General features: G+C 45.3%; 3 protein-coding genes across 6 annotated transcripts; 1 reads left to right on the plus strand and 2 right to left on the minus strand.

The window, feature by feature from the left end:
• Positions 1-2,200: 2,200 nt before the first annotated feature.
• tmub2 (transmembrane and ubiquitin-like domain containing 2) lies at positions 2,201-6,026 on the minus strand. Of its 2 annotated transcripts, XM_080857238.1 has the most exons (3): positions 5,944-6,026; positions 4,443-5,013; positions 2,201-4,217 (listed from the first exon to the last, which is right to left on the minus strand). In XM_080857238.1, the coding sequence occupies exons 2-3, from the start codon at positions 4,991-4,993 to the stop codon at positions 3,824-3,826; spliced, it is 945 nt and encodes a 314-aa protein (XP_080713364.1). In that variant the 5' UTR covers positions 4,994-5,013; positions 5,944-6,026; the 3' UTR covers positions 2,201-3,823. The 2 variants fall into 2 exon arrangements, with proteins under 2 accessions (XP_080713364.1, XP_080713365.1); XM_080857239.1 differs by having other exon boundaries at positions 4,443-6,004.
• A 120-nt stretch (positions 6,027-6,146) lies between these two features.
• Positions 6,147-10,352, minus strand: asb16 (ankyrin repeat and SOCS box containing 16). Of its 3 annotated transcripts, none has more exons than XM_080857237.1 (7): positions 10,289-10,352; positions 8,984-9,364; positions 8,386-8,653; positions 7,672-8,080; positions 7,175-7,258; positions 6,799-6,912; positions 6,147-6,694 (listed from the first exon to the last, which is right to left on the minus strand). In XM_080857237.1, the coding sequence occupies exons 2-7, from the start codon at positions 9,330-9,332 to the stop codon at positions 6,509-6,511; spliced, it is 1,410 nt and encodes a 469-aa protein (XP_080713363.1). In that variant the 5' UTR covers positions 9,333-9,364; positions 10,289-10,352; the 3' UTR covers positions 6,147-6,508. The 3 variants fall into 3 exon arrangements, with proteins under 3 accessions (XP_080713363.1, XP_080713361.1, XP_080713362.1); XM_080857235.1 differs by lacking the exon at positions 10,289-10,352 and adding an exon at positions 9,670-9,747; XM_080857236.1 differs by lacking the exon at positions 10,289-10,352 and adding an exon at positions 9,616-9,693.
• A 2,450-nt stretch (positions 10,353-12,802) lies between these two features.
• Positions 12,803-20,438, plus strand: hrob (homologous recombination factor with OB-fold; the record flags this gene model as incomplete). Its single annotated transcript, XM_080856134.1, has 9 exons — positions 12,803-12,871; positions 13,318-14,328; positions 15,048-15,131; positions 15,242-15,379; positions 16,872-16,980; positions 17,827-17,912; positions 18,739-18,861; positions 19,519-19,714; positions 20,283-20,438. The coding sequence occupies 9 exons, from the start codon at positions 12,803-12,805 to the stop codon at positions 20,330-20,332; spliced, it is 1,866 nt and encodes a 621-aa protein (XP_080712260.1). The 3' UTR covers positions 20,333-20,438.
• Positions 20,439-20,707: the final 269 nt, after the last annotated feature.

Raw genomic sequence — 20,707 nt, forward strand, 5'->3', positions numbered from 1 at the left:
CCTACCGTACCTACCATCCTTAGTGTGAGTATGTAGGGTGTTCCGTTTTCCGATTTCCCATTTCCGCGTCGAAAAGAAGTATACCCAAAGGACCCGTATCTGTACTCATAACGGTCAAAACGCTGAGTGTGGAAGCAGGGTACACTGTCCATTCTCAACGGCCGCCATCTTGTCAACGTAGCGGAAGAGGCGGACCCAGGCAGAGCCGCTCAGCTCGAAAAAGACGAACGCGGGGCTTGTCGCGATCGTAATTTCCGGTAAGTGCACCACGGAGTATTAGATTTGGAGCAGCACTCACCTGCTGAGAATCTGCGTACCTAGTGAGTGTGTACTGTGTACTGCGTATAAGTATAGGTACGGTAGGTACGGTAGGTAGGGAAAATGGAACATAGCGCAAAGCTTTGGTGCGCTCCACTACCGACCTGTGCTGTATTGAAGTGGGCTTCCTAGGCTTTCTGAGTGTGCGGAATCTGGATGAGAATACATTGGGGACCCTGTTTTACGCAGGAAATCCTATTTCACATTTTGCTGGGTACTATATGGAAATCTAATAAATTGCGGGCTTGCCACTGTCACAGAGAGTTTGTGCATTGAGGATGCGCTCTGTTTGTGCATTGATAATATGCTGATTAGATTAAATAGGGGCGTTTTGAGGGCGGAGATTCAGTTGCGCACAATTTCACGACCAGAAGAATTAAAGTGAGGCTGACATCGACGTTCTGCTGATGGAACAGCAGATGCGGGCCAAAACATCGTTAGAAATGCCTGTCTGGTGGCGTAATGGCAAAAGCAAAGTATTTGACATGTAGAAGGCACTTCTCCGAAGCACCAGCGGCCGCAACTGGCGCACTGCTGCTCCAGCATCGGAGTCTCGCTGGCCATCGCCACCTTCCCTTAGGCATGCCTTTGCTGTGCTCCACTACCAACCGCGCACGGGCATGTGCTGTATTAAAGTGGTCTTCCTAGGCTGTTTGAGTGTGCGCAATCTGGATGAAAATACATTGGGAACCCTGTTTTACGCAAGAAATCCTCTTACACATATTGCTTTTCCTGGGCACTGTATGGAAATCTAATACATTACGGGCATATAAAGTGATAATACTGCGAAGAACATCGGGCAAAATTCAGCTAAATGAATTCCAATTTCTCATCGGAACGTTCCTGTAGCCAGGAATCCAAGAACAGACAAAACCTGAACGTGTATGGCCTGGTTGCATCTGGTGCGCCTCTGTAGACGAGAGGCTATTTGGGCACAACGCTCTCGACAAGCTGTAGGCCTACCTGCTTATCAGCCATACATCATCCTGTGTCAAAAAGTGTGCGCAATCACGAAAAAACCCTTTCTCTCCTTATTGCGCAGTTGGCAATATCCTCTAACAACGCCAATGCAGCTATATCTCCTAATGAAAACTAAGCCACTATTAGACTTTCTATAGGCTATAGATTGAGCGAAATGTTTTACACTTGTGAAATAAAAACGGAATACCTATTAGACGTGAATCTCATTCATGTGTGAATTGTTCTAACAGTTTAATTGATTTTATTGAGCGAAACATTCGCCCTAATGGTGACGGTGGTGCACGATGATGATAATGAAACTGCGTGTCGGCGCTTTGAGTTCTAAATTCCTGCAGTACTCCAGTATTGCCACAAGGAAATGTACTTACACGAACTAAAACCAGACGTAGAGATACGTCCTTTTCTACGTCTAAGACGGTTTTTATAAATCTGTACTTAGACGTAGATTTGATCGCACGCACAGTCTAAGATCAATTCTGTGCGTAAGTACGTTTTATAAATGAGGCCCCCTGTCACATTCTCTCCCAGCTGCACTTGAGTCGTCTTCCCAATCAGCTGCACCTTGAATTGAATTTGTAAAAAAAACACAACACATCAGTAAAAGTGAATTTAACCAGAGAAAGCAAGCTCACTGGCCAGTGTATGTCATTGTTTCAGCTCCCCAGTAGGTTAACGACATATCACTTATTAATATTACATACACAGGTTACTGGATATGGACAAGGGTAAGGGACAGATAACCCCCAAAGGACGAGATCTTCAGCCATATGTATGCCCCGACACGAAAGCAAGGTTTAGTGGATGTCCTTTGAAAATGTTACGATACCCTTATGAAATACTTTGATGTAGTCACAGGATAAATGTAGTTGATGTGAGATAAACAAATCACCCAAGACCATAATCCAGTTGAAATTGGTTTAATCAGCCCTGCAGTATGGAAGCCAGAGAGGAAAACTGGTTGCAATGTCTGACCCCTTTTGAATTCTTGGCATCCACTTCCGGGGGAACAATTATGACGAATGGAATGGAAAGCACTATTCAACATCTCAGATCTTGGTTTGCTTCCATCGGATGAAAGTTATGTCTTACACATGAGATTGCTTTTACAACTTTGTTAATATTCCAACATCTCTGCATGGTCAAAATGTGTTTTGATCAGATATATGTGATAACATATCTTATATACAGCAGGTACATATATACATTGAAGTCCAGAGAAACACTGCACTTGTTTCTTTGCTAGCAACATTTGTATTAGTAAATAGAATGTAAGCATTAGAGCACAAACTAAAAATGTAGCAACAACTTATTTTGTCAAATAAAACAAATATTGCTTTGTCATTATTTACAGTACCTTCAGGAAGCCTACACCCCCTTTAACCCTTTCCCCACTGGTAGACACCTGCCATTTAATCGTTTGTGCACAATTAGTTGCACCCATTCTATATGGGATGCACACATGGATGGTGATGGTTGTGGTGGTGGTAAGGGCATTACAAAACTGTCTAGTCATACTACCACTCCTTGGTATGGGATCAGAAACACTCTGAAGGCACAGTAGAAATGTGCAGCTGACTTCCTTTACAAGTGATCCCTGTTCCATAGAAGGAGCCTATCCGCCCCAGACATAACCTGTCAACTACAATACTAGTTTTCATAGAGTAGCACAGTAACACACAAGGCTTTATTGTTTGTGTGTAGGCATATTATTGCACAAATTATGGTTTGGTTTGAATTATTCCCCCCATAAGGTGTCTCTAGTCTGTTATAGTGTTCAGATCAAATCATTCAGACAAGTATGGCTCTCAAGCAATGTGTTCGACAACAACGCTACACGAAATATCAGGAGACACTAGTCCTACTCTATCAATTTTTCTTACATATTAAATGATAATACCCCCTTTGGTCACAGCCGTTTCCAACGCAAACACACTCACTGGCTCTGTAGTCTAGTGGTTTAGTTATGTCCCTTTCTCACAGATCGGTGGGGTACAGTACGGCACAGTGTGGGATGGGGCGCTAAACTTGGGAGGAGTCGCTGTGTGGTTTCCCATCTCAAGGACTACCCGTGAAGGTAGGTGAGAGGTTGGCAGTTGCTGTGTGGTGACATTTCATGTGTCTTGTGTACATACAACTCTGGATGAACTCAGAGGTTTGGTGTATTTCTCTATGGGTATAGTTGTACATAGAAAGATACAGGGAAAGACTGCAAGCAGTAAAACAAAAACAAAAATACAAATACTGCAGGAGATTGCAGACAATGAAAGGGAATGTGATTGTCTGAGATGATATTTAAACACACAGTAGACCTAGTCAGGCTACTTAACTCCAGCATGACAGGATATGCTTGGCAGTGGAAAAATGGACAACACCCAAAGCATACCGTACCATACCAATCAGTTAGAATAGGCCTTCAGTGTAACAAACCCAGGACACTACCCAGGGTCCACTGCTCTCTCTCCTCCTATCAGAGCCAACTCTCCTCCTATCTTCCTTGCCTTCTCTTCTCAACCTGTTCTCCCCGTCACCGACTGTGCATTCCGAAGATGAAGAAGCTGAAGAACACGGTGACGCCCACTAGAGAGATGGTGGCCGGCGCGGTGAAGAGCTGCCGGTAGTGGATGCGGAAATACCACACCACGGCCAGCATCACCACGAACACGGGCACCACCAGGCTGCTGGAGCTCAGGGTCAGACCGGCTGAGCGGAAGCCAGCACTCAGCCCCGTGGCGGCCCTTACTCGGGGGCTCTCCTCTGGGCCTCCAGAGGCCTCGAGCTGGGCTGGCGCCTGGGACACGTGGCAGTGGAGCACGCTGTTGTGTGTGATGTTGAGGGAGGTGAGGGTGCGCCTTGGGTCCTGCAGGAGCTGACCCTGCCAGATGAGCTTGATCTGACGCTCACGTCCAGAGAAGTATTTACTGAAGGGAGAGAAGAGATGGTGTGACTGATGGAGAACATCCAAGACACTTATTCCTTTCCATTACTTTAACCAAATAAACTATGGAGGCAGACAGTACGAAAGCCGAGATTCTATGTAGGATGTAGAGTTTCTTTACTTACTTTACTTCTGCCTTATGAATGGTGTAACTGGTTAAACACTGTTTCTTATGCACGTATGTTTATGTGAACATCACTGCTCTCACCTCTTTAACAGGCCAACCGTGTCATGAGGCCTGAGCACAGCCAGCTCTTCTGTATCATTCAGATACTTCAAGCGCACCGTGATGTTTTCTGATTCATTATCGACTTCATCCTCCTCATCATCCTCCTCATCATCTTTAAACTCCTCCTCATCCTCTTCCCCTTCCATCTGTTCTCTGCTTTCCTCATTCTCCCTATGGACCTTGCGCCTCTTCTTTCTGACCCTCTGGATATCCAGGAGCTCATCCTCCTCTCCCTCCTCGGCTCTGTTCTCCGCCTCTTCAGGCTTCTCCTCTGGAACAGATGTGGGATCAGGCTGCTCTTCCACATCTGTGCTGGAAGGGCCCCCCACGTAGCTGTCATGGCCTCCCAGGCCAATGAGGGAGGCATGTGCACCAACCGTGAGGATGGTTCCCAGGATGTGGTCTCCGCGGTCGGCCACATGTGTGGACAGCCAGGCTAGGATGATGGCCACCAGCAAGAGAACCACGCTGCCAAGAACCGTTGCCTCCTCCCCAACTCCGTCCAGCACGGTCAGAGCACACACCGCCATACCTTCCCCTCAGTACACTCCTGGAAGGACAGAGAGCAAAGGATGTGGACTTAAAGAGGGTACAAAACGCAGTTAACAGCAAGTGTTTTATAGTTTGATTCCTATGAAGTAGGGTTATCTGATTAGAGTTATGTTGGATAAAAGAAACTCGTTAATTAAGAGAAATAAAGATACTAAGAATAGTCACATTAAGCACACTACTGCTACTGAAATAGAAGTAGGCTACAGTCACACAGAAATGTAACCATAGGTTATGATACGGCAACGTTAACTGCCAAATAACCATACCCTGCTCAACGCTGTATGTAATAATACCCATAATTATACCACAACTATTGACCGGTTTTTGACACATTCCACCTGTTTCGCATAATTTCACACCACCTTTACTAGTGTATAACTGCCATGGTGTTCAACGTGTGGTAAAGCCCAGAGCAATCACCTACTGACCCGAGAGGAATTAACGTTAAATACGTAACTCGTGCTAGCCAGTAATCCCACACAATTGACACATAGGAAACTGCGTATCCTAGGAGGCTAACATGCTAACGTTACAAAACGGAATAATCAAGCCTTTAAACTACCTTTGTTGATTAACACAGCTAACGTCAGCCATCTAGTTGAAATGGGTCACCACCATGTCAGAGAAAGTGTCTAATAACACAAGCATTAACGGATACATATTTACGTGCTATTGAGATGCACCCTGGACCTTCTAAAAAGCACTGCGCAAGAAATGATGCATGCATCATATCAAACAGCAAGTTTGCTGTGCTGCTCATGCCAGCTATAGCTAGCTAGTTTGCTAATGGTCTGGCTAGCGAGCTAACTAACCCATTTTACAACGACGACCTTCGTTTGTTTATTAGCTTGGCATTTGTCATTCTATGTTTCTTTTCCAGCAAAAATACAAAATCTCCACATGTAAAACGATAAGAAAAACGACTCACCGAATTGTTACTCAATTCATGGTAGAAAGCACGTAATCTAGCTTGTGGACTTTCTGTTAGGCTACTTTGTCCATATAAACAGATGATACGGACGACTGACGTCACAAGTACTAAAGTCAAGACTGCGCACGCACGTCTGCGACCAAGCTGCAGTGTTAAGCCACCCCAGAACCCAGCTCATGTTAGACGACTGTAAGAGCATGGTTGTTTATGATACTTTAATCACATGTGAACACTTATATTGAGTCACAGCTCAAACAAAAGTACGGAGTTTATTGTTGATATAAGTGCACCATGAGCAGAAATCTAAACAGTCTACACCTGAAAATGGCCTCAACTGCGCAAAGTAATTTGCACCTTGTGAATGTTGTGGAATGGACTGACTGTGTTATTTAACAATCAAACATCTTTAAATAGACTGTGACTTTCCTATGTGTTAATAATCTGTTTAAAAAAATAATTAAATCTTAATTATATTCACATTTGAAAGTAGCATGTGCATCATCACATTTACATCATCACATGGTCACTCTCCTATTTGTAGCGAGGGCCTGTTTTATTAAAACTATCGAATCTCTCCTTCCAGATAAAGTAACAAGTAGTCTCTCATACAGTTGGGGATAGTGAGGTTGTTTATAGCTGAGTGACACCTTCCTCCCAAGTAAGCTCGGAGAGAACAGCGACACAGGTGTTGTAAGGATCGAGGCTGTCCTGTCATTCTCTGCACAGATTCAAAAAAGGACTGATTTGCCTGAGAAAAAGAGAAAGAGAGAGAGAGAGTTTTAAACTGATGACGGGCAACACCATATCACCGAACACAAGAATTCCTTTCTCTCCTCTCCTCTTCCCACTGACCATCTTGAGTTCCTCTGGGACCTCTTCTATCCAGTCTTCACAAGATGGGACCACATGGTAGCAGTTTATCATCACTTCCAGTGTGGTCGGAGACAGGAGACATAGCTTCAGCATCTATGAAGAAAACAGTCTTACTGCTGCACTAATGACAATTCGTCACCTGACCGATTGAATCCCCTGGTGAGACAAAGGCCGACTCAGATCCTGGCTAGCTATGTCTCATTACAATACAGGTGTAAATGTTACCCTCGAGGGCACAGTGATAGGATTAGATAACTCAAATCATATTCAGAGGTGTCTGGGGGATGACATATCCAACAAAAGGATACATGCAATACATTTTCCATATCTCCATAGTTCATCTCCATGTTCTCACCCCTGGTGAGGGTGGCTGGGCCCCATGGTTCAGAAGGCTGCGAGCGATATCCTCAGGCTGCTGGTCAGGGTAGTCCTCTACCACCTACCCCAGAGAGAACAGAGCTCTGAGATCTTAGCATTAATACATCATAGCAAATGACAGCAATGTCACGAACAGCGACACAGGTGTTGTAACCTCCGCCCCAGAATGTACACATTTCTCCATAAAGAGATATACAGTAATCCCATCTTTCATTAGAAGTAAGTGAGGTAGACTTTATTTACTGTATATCTCTTTATGGAGAAATGTGTACATTTGGTCAGGGAGTATGGGCTATTTCGGCTCTGTAGAAACATTGAGGGGTTGATAGGGGTAACTTAACTAGAACCTCTTTAATTCCCCTTTATTTTTTGGTCTCATGCAAATCCTCAATCGACAGACATCAAAAGAACTAGATGAGGACAGAATGAATAACCATTCATTCCCAGTCATTCCCTACTGTATCACGCTCCCACCTGCAGCAGGCAGTCCATTGGTGTGTAACCAAAGCAGTTGGTGGCATCTGCATAGGCCCCGTGCTGTAGAAGCTGTCGGGCGATACGCTGGCTACAGTTGCCACAGGCATTGTGCAGTGGCGTGTGCTGCTTCTTGCCGGCTTTGTTCGGGTCAGCCCCGGCCTCCAGCAGCCTCTGGACCACGCGCAGGTACCGGCCGGCCTCAGACGCCCTCTCCGCCCCAGAACAGGCAGCGTTGAGCGGGGTCTCGCCCTCCAAGTTCCGGGCAGCCACATCGGCATCGTGGGAGATCAGCAGCTCCACATGCTCCTCCAGACCCCGACGAGCCGCCACATGCAGCGGGGTGAGGCGGCTCTGGCGGTGGTAGATATTCACATCTGCACCACTCTGCACCAACAGCTCTGCACACCTGCATGAAGACAACAGGAATGTCCAAAAACGGGAGCATGTAGTTATGCTCTAAAAAGGTTTTAGTTGCAGGCCTCATTTCAAACACCTGGATGGCGTAGATAATCCAGAAGAACTTCATAGAATGAAAGGTGTTCATCATATTGGACCTACAACTACACTTCAAGCCAGCAATACAAGTCATAGCATTTATATCGATACAGAGTATCTTGATTAAGTTGGTCTCAAATATAAATTTGACCCACACCACACCATTGAGTAAAACACCACACATTATCTCTCACTCTACCTTTCTCTATTACTTACTGGTAGGTGTCTACAGTGTTGCACAAATGAAGAGGTGAGTTGCCGTCTTCTGCCAACACATCAGGGTCTGCTCCATTGTTGAGGAGCAGCTGGACACAGACTGCATGGCCGCCTGAGCAGGCGTCGTGAAGTGCCGGTCGACCCCCAGGGTCTGCATCCACCTCGGCCCCACGAAACATCAGCTCCTCCACACAGCTAGAGTGCCCTCTGCTGGCTGCCAGGCGCAGTGCAGATGTCTGCTTGGTCTTGGTGGAAAGGGTCCACATGCCTGAAAAAACACTCACACCACTTCAGTTTGATCAAATTTGGCCTCTAACAACCTCAAACTCCTATGTAATGAGCACTTCTATTGAGTAACAAGTAGATGAAATCGTGTCATCCAATCCTGCAGATCAACGACAGGAAAGGCATTTCCCAAGTACAGGAAAGTACAAACTGTTCATAAATTAGCTTGACTATACTGTAGGCTACTATGATGGATCTGATAAAAGTGGCTGCATGTCTGTAGGCCCAATGCATTTAACTGCAAAGAAACAAACTTCACTGTAGCAGGCAAATGTATGGTCATCATTTAATGTTCATCACATAGGATCCCTACCCATTTCTGGTGCCCACACCATTTCATCCTGGACAGTCTCCATCAGTGCATTTACCATGCCAGGTTCCTTAAGAACAGCGTAGATGCCAGCCATGTCTCCGAACATGAATGTGTTGTGGACCGCTGGATCTCTGCAACGGATTTGCGGTGGTGGTGCCCTGACCTCCTGAATCTTGCCGGTCTTGGGTCTGGGCTGGGGTCTGGTGCTGAGAGCAGGGGGCAGTGGCCTCCGAGTCATGGCTCGCCTGTGGGCAAATTCCCGCCGTGCCTCTTCCCAGTCCTGCATCTCCTGCTCCAGCCTGAGAGAGCGGAGGGAGGCGGATGAAAAGACGAACGTTTCCCGTGCCATGGACCCCGAGACCTTTAGTTCGTCCCTTGAGCCTGTAATACAGATATGGGATTACAACCGACAGAGGGCACTTCATGAAACATGCCGTTAAAATCACCTATCTGGATTCTACTGTTCCAAAGCCTGTCCAGTCATTGTTTTCACATTCAGAGCTTCAGAAATTCAAACTAGGGTAGGCTACTCATTCAGAACAAACTCAGTTCTTAAGTGGGCTGGTCTAACGATATCAGAAGTTGCATGCGATATGGTCGACACCATGCTGAACACTGAAAACTCTAGTTACTGTATGTGTGTCGAAATAGATAATGAAATGCAGCAACAAGAATTCCTTATTTACTTCCGTCTGCATTTATCCAGTGACAGACTCGTCCGAATATCTCTTTGGAAAACCTCAGCTGGTCACAAGGTAATGTTGACCGACGGACTGAATGTTATTAATAGTTGGGAATGCAAGCTGATACGCCTGGCACCCCTATGCAACAAAATAGGAGGGGAAGATGTTGCCACCTATGTGGTAGCGTTCTACGCTGGGCGAGAAACTAAATATCGGTCCACATCAAGAAGTTATCGGAACGACTCCTATGCCATATAGCCTACTTTGCGATAAACTGATTCTGGTGATCATAATACATTTTCAAAGTCAATTTGAATTGTGTGTTTACAAACTACAATGAATATGTATACATGTAACAACAAAAACAAATGCACACTGTTCAGCGATATCCATTAACCATTATGTCAGGGCATGTGGGGCAGTGCCGCTCTTCACAGAACTGATGGGTGGCGTAACAGGGCAAACATGAGAGACAAGGCTACGGTGAACCAAGCACGTGACTTCCATTTATGAAACGGAAAGAGCTATTTGAAAAAAGTTTGAAAGAAGGCAAAGCATCACTTGACATTTTCAGTTAGTAGGTTATTACTGTACAAACACTAAAAATAATTATTTCCCATACCTTCACTGATATGGCTCGTAGTATTTTTGTTCTTGAAAATTCGGTCTATGGGATTTCACATGTAAACTGCTGATAGGCAAGGCAACCACTAGGGGCGTATGTGTTCTCTTCCCCTCCTTCCCACAGTAGATGGCGCTGGAACTCCAAGAGCTTGCGGCATAGATAGCTCACGGTGCAGTCGTGAGCGTCCTCATAGGAGGCCGCCTTACGACAGGATAACTTCCTGGAGGGATCAGTGGTACGTTCGGTAACGTCAGTGATCTTCACAATCGTTTACACCAGGGGTCTTCAACGTTTTTCAGGCCAGGGACCCCCAAACTGATGGCGAGATGAGCAGGGACCCCCTACTATATAAATTGCATAACATTTTGTTTTTTAATATACTGGGCCTAGTGCCAAATTAACATAGCTACCCTGTTATTGTGTATTCAATACTAAGCTATTCAAATAATACAAAGGTTAATATATTCATTAACGTTTTTATTTTTTAACATTGAATTTAACCTAACATTTTTGAACAACGAATTTAACTTAACATTGAATTTAATTTAACATTAAACAACATGAAAGGTACAGGGTGGCCGTGCCACTGCCATTTATAAACATACATCTTGCAAACAACTCTGAGCTAACAATTAATAACAACTTATTAAAATAATTCACAGATATATGTTTTTTTTTTCATCATACATGAAAAAGGGACAGTGAATCCTCAAGCATCTGTCGATGGTACACATCCTCCCACATTAGTGAGATGTATCTTCTTTTCAATAACTCCTGACTGACACGATCCAACGGATGACGGAGGAGTCTGGTGCATGGAGTTGTGTTGACAACATAAATGTTATAGTGAGATTGACAGGTCAACAAACCAATCACACCGCTAGCAAGTTGTTAAGATTGTAGGTAGTAGCATGCTAACATTAGCTAGGGGGCTCATACACCTCGCAAATCCTCTCAGACTTATTTTTCAGTTGCAATGAACGTTTTCACCTTGACCTTGTATAGTGTCTTTTTCTCTTTATTAATTTTTTTAAATCTGAGCAAAAAATTGTCAAACTAACAATTTATAGGTACAAACAAGACCAGCTATGGAGTTTGGTCCGCTTTTATTTTTGATCTTCGCGCTCTTTAGACTTGAGCAGAAACGCGATCTGATTGGCTAGTGCCTGTGCTGTCGTATTTGCATGAAAGGTGTTGTGAGTGAACCGGTGCCCAGCTTGAGAAGGCTCCTGTGTGTAGCTGAATGTATCGATTGGACTGAAAGATAACGTCTTCTCGATCAATAATACGTTCGCTACAATATGTTGGATTTATGTTAATTAAAATTTAAAGGGAGTAAATACAATTCTGATTTGGAAGACATTTAATCTGTGAAATCAACCAAACCAACCAAAGATTTCGCGACCCCCCTGCAGTACCTCCGCGGACCCCCTGGGGGTCGCGGACCCCCTGTTGAAGACCCCTGGTTTACACTCTTATCTCGCTGAAATCTGGACGGATTTACAAATTTCTTGATTTACAAACGTCATTACCGTGGTAATAATTCTGGATGCTTGAACATGTTGAAATGTGCAGCTTAATTGTGTATCACTTTTAGTCTACTACTCAGTCATTTTACATCAATTGGCGAGGCACAATTGTTCTTTCTTTTCAATATAACTTAAGTTGCACATGATTTTCAATCGGGTTGGTTTGTTAAACATCTTCCATTATGATTTCGACAGGAAATGTTATTTTCATATGAAACCCATGTTTATAGTTCTTCATAAGTATGCAGTGTCATAACTACATATCTACGTTTATAACAAACCAATCCGTTTGAAAATCGGTTGAAAATTGAGCAAGTTCTGGTTATTTAAAAAGTATGTACCCCTACCAGAGCGAGCTATTCCGTTGCAAAATGGCCGCCATGTGCGGTCATTCGACTCCGTCGACCAGAAACGCGGGCGAGCTATCTAGCCTTTATATATCTCGCTTGTGAATTTTTTCACGTCAGGGCATACGCAAGCCACGTAATGTTTGAACGTAGGAAGCCACGTAATGTTTGAGCGTAGGGGCGCCAAGCCTGCGTCTGTATAGCTAGACAGAGTTTGCATTTCATCCCAAAACTCGGTGTTTGAGAGGATTTAATACCTTTGATTGTAAATATGCAGATAGTTTCATGTGTACCATTGTGTTGTCAATCCGAATAGTCTTATTTATGGAAGGATCAAACCCGTCACTAGCACGACAATGGTAAGTCCACGACCAAACATAATAGCTAACTTAGCACAGCTATCATTAACTATTTATCTAAGTTCAAGCCATTACCAAATGAACCATTTTACTGTCCTGTAAAAGAGATAAGTATTTTGTATGTCAGTTGGTTAAAAGGAGGATATCTGATACAGCGTGCCCGGTGAAATAACACATGTTAACGTTAGCTATTAGGAGTCATTAGACCCTTACAGCCACAGTCGCACAAACGTAACTGTAGATTTTTTCCGCCAGTCTGATTTTGTTTTTACACGAATGATAATTTTTGTGCAGGCTTGCAAGTGGAACGGTCTTTTCGACGTCGGAGAGGAATTCGACGAAGAGGTGACGTTTGAATATGCACGTTCACTGACCCTGTTTCATATCAATATTGTAAAACTGTGTAGACACTTTTACTAACATTTCGTTTCATAACCTCTCAGCAATTTTTAGAGTCACAACGTTGCGATAGAAAATAAATACGGCTACCAACGTTCCCTGAAGTGCACCTATACATGTCTACATTTGTCAAAACTTTGGCCGTTGGCACAGTCACACCTGACGATGATAATGCCCCAGTCAATGATCTTAGCTTTCGTGTAGTGCAAGACAGTTGCAGGCTTCCCACTTCATATCAGAGTCGTTCTTTTTAATGTTTAACAAGGCATGTGCTCTCCACCTGTCAGTGTTGGCAGAGGTTGTGTAATGCGTCCTGTGATTATACTGTATTGGTCTGTGGGGCAAAAGATGCATATAAAAACATCACATTAACGTATGCAGTATCTATGTAGGATTTGCTGCAAGCAGACTGGACAGTGCCTTCTGCTCCAGCCACCGCCCTACAGTCCCCGGGTCTTCGAGGGACCTCCACCCCAAATGCTTCAAAGCAAGCCATCCCTGCCACATCCGTGACCACCCCAGAGAATGAATTGGATCCAGTCAAACCAGTGACTCACAATGTCCCTGGGCAGACTTCAGTTTTGGGACTCAGGGGGATTTCTGCCCCTAAGCTTCCCTCAGTTCCAGTTGCTGGGAACTTCAGCAGCCTATCTAACATGACGAACAGCAACCAAACTACTGGACCTACTCACCAGAACTGCCTCCCATCCGTTTCAGTTGTCCCTCCGCAGGATGACTTCGATGACTGGGACGTGGATCTCGCTGACTTGGATGAGAATGTCCCTCAGATGGTGCCGGTCCCTCATGTTAGGGAGCCTTCCCAAGTCCCTACCTCAGCCCCCAACTCTTGCTGGCCCTGTGAGGATTCTGTATCTCCATCAAAAAGGATGCGACCCTCAGCCTGTGCCAGTGGCATGACAACTTCTGGTTCCAATCTGAGAGGCTTCAACATTTCTACCCACACCCCTGAACCTCTCGGAAGAGCCCTGAGTTCTAGAGGCCCTTTCACTAGACCCGGTCCATCTCCAGGTCCATTCAGAAGCCCTGGAGCTCTCCCTGCGCCTCCACGTAGTCCAGTCTTCCCAAGGCCAGCGAGCAGCTACTCATCCTCCCCCTTCCCTAGCCCTTTGACGCCTAGGCTGGGGAGACCGCAGCCTCCTGGCCAGGCGGGCAGTGCCATGCGGCAGCCCATGGGTCACGTCATGGGAGGTCTATTCCAGGCGGTTTCCCCTCGTCCGTCTGCACACCCCTCCACACCCCGTTCCCTCCACACACCTGTCCTGACCAATCATCTTGTCCAGCTGGTGTCTGCCTCCAATAAAACGCCTCAGAGGTCAAGAACGGACGCAGCCAGGCCCAAAACCCGGCGCTTCCCTGGACCGGCTGGACTACTGCCCCAGCAGGTGGGTCTGAGAGGCCTGCTAACATCTCATTATTCTTAGTTGTCAAATATGTCATTAGGGGTAACTGCAGAATTACAGCAGGGCTACTTCATGTCAATAAAGCCACTTATTTTTTTCAATTATTCAGCTATAATGATAACAGCCACTACAGGGGGTGTCATTTACAACTTTCACCTAAATCATAGACCAAGTTTAGGGGGTTACTACTTACTACTTACTGATGTTGTAAAAACACATTGTGACATATCTTGATCTTTTTTCTTCCAAAATTGTAAACATCCACTGATCAAACAGTATTAAATGTGGCCAACTTATATGTATCCTCCTGCTGTAAAACAAACCTCAGTGGGTGTATGTGCAGTTTCAAGTTCATAGGTGATTTTATCTGGCAGAAACTGGCCTGTCAAGATTGCTCCAGAATGAAAATGTCAAATTTTCATATTGATGAATATTAAATATCCATATATTGATTCATCTTCCATCAAAACAAAATTAATAAAAATAAATGTTGAAGTGGGAACCCCTGGTTGATTTGACATGGAATGTCCCAACAATTTAGCTGATGCTCTTCCTGAAAAGAGGAACCAATGCCTGTTTTGGACTACTTATGTGTGGCCGAGATCTTCCGATTATTCTTGAGTGTATTTTTAAGGGTTTTGGTCGAATCAAAGATGGCACCAACACGTTTTTTTCTCCCTGTGTCTTTGTCATCTTCCTAGTTGAGTGGCAAAAGTCTGGATGACATTGTGGTGTCGGTTCCACAGACACCTGCCCATGGTGCTGTAGCTCGACTCAGGACTGAGGTATCTATGGCCGCCCATGACCCATCACTGCAGAGGATAAATCAGTGTGCCAGTCAGTGTATATTTTATGATCTGTGTGTGTGTGTGTGTGTGTGCATGTCACTTCACAGGTCCCCAGCTCGCAGACGCCCGATGGAGAGGACTTCAGCGGGGGCGCCTGGGCCGCCATGAAAGCTGAAATTGGATTAGACGAGAAGAATCCCTCCTGTTTCCTGCACTCCTACAGCGTTGCCATGGTGCTCCGCAAGGTGGGCCCCTGGTGTCACCCCTCAGCATGTCACTCCAATTCATCTCCCTGTTCGTGCCTCTGTCTCTCCTTAATCATTCACACAGATGCTCCACACTCTCGGCCCCCTGCCTCTTTAATTACAGTTAAGTCTGATGGGGCAGTAGTGGCCATAAACCAGTGCCCCCAGAAAATGATCAAGAGCCATGGCCTCTTCTGCTCTGCATCATGCAGTAACACACATCAGGTGTGTGTATGGCATACTAATGGCAGATGATCTCTTTGGGGTAGGCCATGTTTCCTGTTCTTTAGCCTGTGCCTTCAAATAGCGATCAAATGTTGTAGGCAGTGGCCACCCCAAGCACAAGGAGAGATGAAGCTTAATAGATAGAGTTAATTACTTTTGTCATTTAGGATGTGTAGGATGAGCTCAAAATGGTTGTACGTCCCTGAAATGTATGCTTGCCAAAAGCTTCAGAAGCCGCAGCTGCAGTTTGAAGCTGCAGTCATATTGGGCAGTGCACCTAATGAGATGATCCACTGTGTGAACTGTGAAGCAATAGTTCTGAGGAGCAGCCGGTGTGGATGTCGGTTGATTTGATCCTGCTATTTTTCCATTGTACATTTCAGGTGCCACGGTGTCAGGGAATGTTAGCGCATGCGCTCCCCTTTCATTGTGGCCCAGCGTGTGTTTGAGCAGTGTGGTTCCAGCCGCCACAGCCCGGCACCTTGCAATAGCACAGCTTATGTAATGAACTCGGCAGTTTAAATGTCATCAGTCATTCTTATTTTAATGACATTTTTAAAACAAGCTCTTAAGGTTGTTTTACCCCTCCCATGAACGACTGCTCTCTCTTTTAATTGAACACCGTTCAGGAATGGCTTCTTAAGCGTAGTGTCTAAACCCTGCGCACCACTGTCACCAAGGCAATGGCTGACAGATGAATGCCTCTCAGTTCCTGCTTCCCCTCTCCTCTGTTATCTTCCCACACATCCTGGTGCTGCCATCCCACCATCGCTGCCTGCGTGGTTAAGTCTAAGTGTGTGTGTTGTTTATTGGTAATAGGCCTGTCTTCCGAGTGTGGCCCGGCCAACCCTAAGCAGGATAAATGGCTCCTCCGGTGGTTGGGAGCCTGTAGTTATTATGATAAGCGCTGTCACGCTCATCAGTCAACCTGATGTGATTATTATTGTAATTTCAATGTTTTGCTGTTAACGAGCTTTCGCCTAATGGAGCTTGCCTGTTAATTATTCATCAGCTGCGAACTGATGAATGTTAATGATTGGCTGAATTCATTAATGGAAGTTTTTGGAGCGCTGTTGAATATTCTTTCTCTACATATCTCTCTCTCTCTCACACACAATCGCTCACACACACGCACACACATCTGCACATCTGTCCCCATAAATCTTTTTCAGTATCACTTCTGCATCTCTCTCTACATCTTTATTTCATCACTCTCTTCTTTTGAATTCTCTTCCTCCCCATTCTCTCATCCTTTACCTTTCTTTAGGCGGCGCTCAAACAGCTGAGCAAGAATAAAGTTCCCAACATGGCTGTTGTACTAAAGAGTATTCTACACACGCATGCTGATGCCAAGGCTGTATTTACAGACCCAACAGGTAAAAAACACACACACACACACACACACACACACACACACACACACACACTTTGTCTTTCTCTCTCTCTCTCTCCCTCTCACACACACACACAGACACACACACTCTGTCTCTCTCTCTCTCCCTCTCACACACACACAGACAGACACACACACAGAGTATGCTCCCAGCACATCATCATATTACTGGCAGGTCACATCCGCTGCACACAGAGTGCCAAACACATCCATATATCTGAAGACTGTGCATTGACCTTACTTGTGAAGAGGACACGTAGCAAGCTTTTATGTTGGTTTGCCTCTGGTATTTATGGTAGAATGAACAATCAAGGCAAGGGGTGAAGAGGTCTCCCTTTGTTCTATGCTTGATTTCCCAGACTCGCTCTTTCTCGTTCACACACACACACACACACACAACCACACACACACACACACAACCACACACACACACACACACAACCACACACACACACACACACACACACACACACACTCAGATGTAAATACACACTTACACACTCGAATGCAAGACATCTGCTGTGTCTCTTGTGCCCCCCAGCTCTCAATCTGTTTTCTCTCCCTCTTGGTTTCCTCCCCCATTCTTTCTTCTTCCTCCTCTTCTCCATCCCTGTGATGTCAGCCACATAGGCCACCCAGGCATTCCTCCCGCGGTGTCTCCCCCTAATCAGCAGCCATCTCCGTTCATTTCTCTTTATTCCATCTGAAAAATGGGACACTCCTCAACATCCTCAAACAGGCATGCTGATAATCATCACAAAGCTGCAGTAGTCATTTCGTCCAGCAGGGGGCAACACTAATGTTCAGTTCTTTGTGTGTGTGTAAACAGGTGAGATTCAGGGCACTGTGCACCGCCGTCTCTTCGAGGATCGACAGGCAGAGCTGAAGACCGGAGCAGTGCTTTTACTCAAACAAGTAATATATTTTGTATAGTTTAATGAGTATTCTACAACATCAAACTATGCTCATGTAGTGTACTGAGAATTATACCACATCACAAACTATGCTCATGTAGTGAACTGTGTAGTGTACTGAGTATTATACCACATCACAAACTATGTTCATGTAGTGTACTTAAGCAATATAGCAGGAGTGGGAGTGGGGTAGGTAAGGGATAATCCCACGGGTGGTGTTCGGCCGTAGCCATCGAGGCCGCAGGCCGAGTGGCGTAGGCAACATCACCCGTGGGATTATCCCTTACCTACCCGACTCCTACGAGTGCTATATTGCTTTTATAAAACAATTCTACCGTCAACAAATTAACATTTCAACACGAAGTTATTGATTAAAAATGGTTTATTTCGCCATTGTTTCTCCGCAACAAAAAATAGTTCCATTGTCAACGTCTTGGTTTGGAATTTAAAAAACTTTGAATTAACGGTTATCATCAATGCAAATGTTTCATCGCGGAGTGATATTTATTTTTAGCTGTGAAAAGACCCGTAACTGTAGGTATGTTGACGAATAACCTATAGCATGGAACGTCTCTCGTCCAATCAGAAACAGCTAAATTACGCGCTAGAACCCAATTGTTTTATAATGAGTATTATACCACATCACAAAGTATGCTCATGTAGTGTACTGTGTATTATACCACATCTCCAGTTTGCTAGTAAGAGAGTACAGTGCATGAGTACACTCACGAGTTTAGCTCCCTGTATGTTAACAAGTGTGCAGTGTGCAGTGTGTGGCGGTATTGCAGAGTAGTAGTGACATCTTGGTACTTTTGTTTCTGGCTAAGGTGGGTGTGTTCTCCCCCTCTCATCGGAATCACTACCTGAACGTCACGCCCAACAACCTGCTCCGGATCTACTCGCCAGACGGCCGCCTCCAGCCCTCCACACTCCTATCCCAGCATGCCCCAGTGAGTTGAAGAGGCAGATAATTAAGTAATATAGCAGGAGTGGGAGTGGGAGTGGGGTAGGTAAGGGATAATCCCACGGGTGGTGTTCGGCCGTAGCCACCGAGGCCGCCAGGCCGAGTGGCGAAGGCAACAACACCCGTGGGATTATCCATTACCTACCCCACTCCCACGAGTGCTATATTGCTTTTATAAAACAATTCTACAGTCAACAAATTAACATTTCAACACGAAGTTATTGATTCAAAATGGTTTATTTCGCCATTGTTTCTCCGCAACAAAAAATAGTTCCATTGTCAACGTCTTGGTTTGGAATTTTAAAAACTTTGAATTAACGGTTATCATCAATGCGAATGTTTCATCGCGGAGTGATTTATTTTTAGCTGTGAAAAGTCCAGTAACTGTAGGTATGTTGACGAATAACCTATAGCATGGAACGTCTCTCGTCCAATCAGAAACAGCTAAATTACGCGCTAGAACCCAATTGTTTTATAAATGGGATTATAAAACACGTTATGGATCCTGTATCTAATTTCATCAACTTTAATATATAGGTTTGATTGACAACATTGTGTGTCACAGCGGTCTCTTGTCCCTTCCCCTCCTCGTGTGTGTGTGTGTGTGTGTGTGTGTGTGTGTGTGTGTGTGTGTGTCGGTTAGGGGCCAGTGGAGCTGTGGGACGAGGACTCCTCCAGGACAGTAGGAGCCCCCGTGTCTCAGATGGATCTCCACTTTGAGGAGGAGGTGGAGGAGGAAAAGCTGGGCCAGAGTACCAGTAAAGCGCAGGAAGGCCCACTTGATCCTACATCTCATACCAATGGGCCATCGCTGACCAATGAGGCTGCATGGGACACAGGTGTTTGTGTGTGTTTGTAAGAGTGCCTGGTTTTTGGGTTTTAATATTTTTAGACACTAAAAGTAAATTATACAAATATTTAGTCTGTTTGTTTTCCATGATGGTGTGTGGGTGGGGTGGGGGGATGCTTGCTGCTGTTTTCTCCCGGTGGTGTAGTCGGTTAGTGTCCCCTGGTTTCCCGGCAACTGGATTGTTAGAGAAACCCCTGCAGAAACACCTACATCCAAAACACCAGCCTGACCTTTCAGACTGTTCTGGGGGGGTATTGTAAGTTAACTGACAAACCTGGGTGAGTTAACGCAGAGTAAGTGAAACATGAATGACTCTAATCTCCTAGCAAAACAAGGCCAAACGACTCTTCTCTTAGAGAGTTTACTCTTACCCAGGTTCGTCCCTAAGCCAAAGATGTGGAATACCCCCCCCCCGCTCTGTTTGTGTTCCAGGCACCTGGATGCTAATATTGTGTGTGTGTGTGTGTGTGTGTGTGTGTGTGTGTGTGTGTGCCCGCGTGTGTGCGCGTATGTGCGCGTATGCATGTTTTAAGATGTTTTCTTATTTGTGTTTTCAGATGATTTGGATGAGCTACTTGGGGAGTTGCCAGTGGAGACCTACTCTTAGCAAACCGCATTACATAGCATTCACTTCAGTAGCTGAGACTCTCTCTCACACACACACACACTCACACACACACACTCACACACACACACTCACACACATACACACACACACACACACACACACACACACACACACACACACACACACACACACACACACACACACCAGTTCATGGTACACAATCTACTTTTTGGCGTGGAGCAAAAGAGCCACGCTGGGCAACACACGCAGGGTCAGGCAGCGGAGCGTCCCACTCCCCCTGAATAATATGGTTGCCATGGCAGAATCAAGGGAGAGGTCCACCTCGCTTTGTCTAGTCTTGGTTTGACCCACAGCCGCCGATTACCACCCCCCCCCCCCCGCTCTGTGACATTT

Source organism: Sprattus sprattus (genome assembly GCF_963457725.1).
Source record: "Sprattus sprattus genome assembly, chromosome: 18".
Lineage (NCBI taxonomy): Eukaryota > Metazoa > Chordata > Actinopteri > Clupeiformes > Clupeidae > Sprattus > Sprattus sprattus.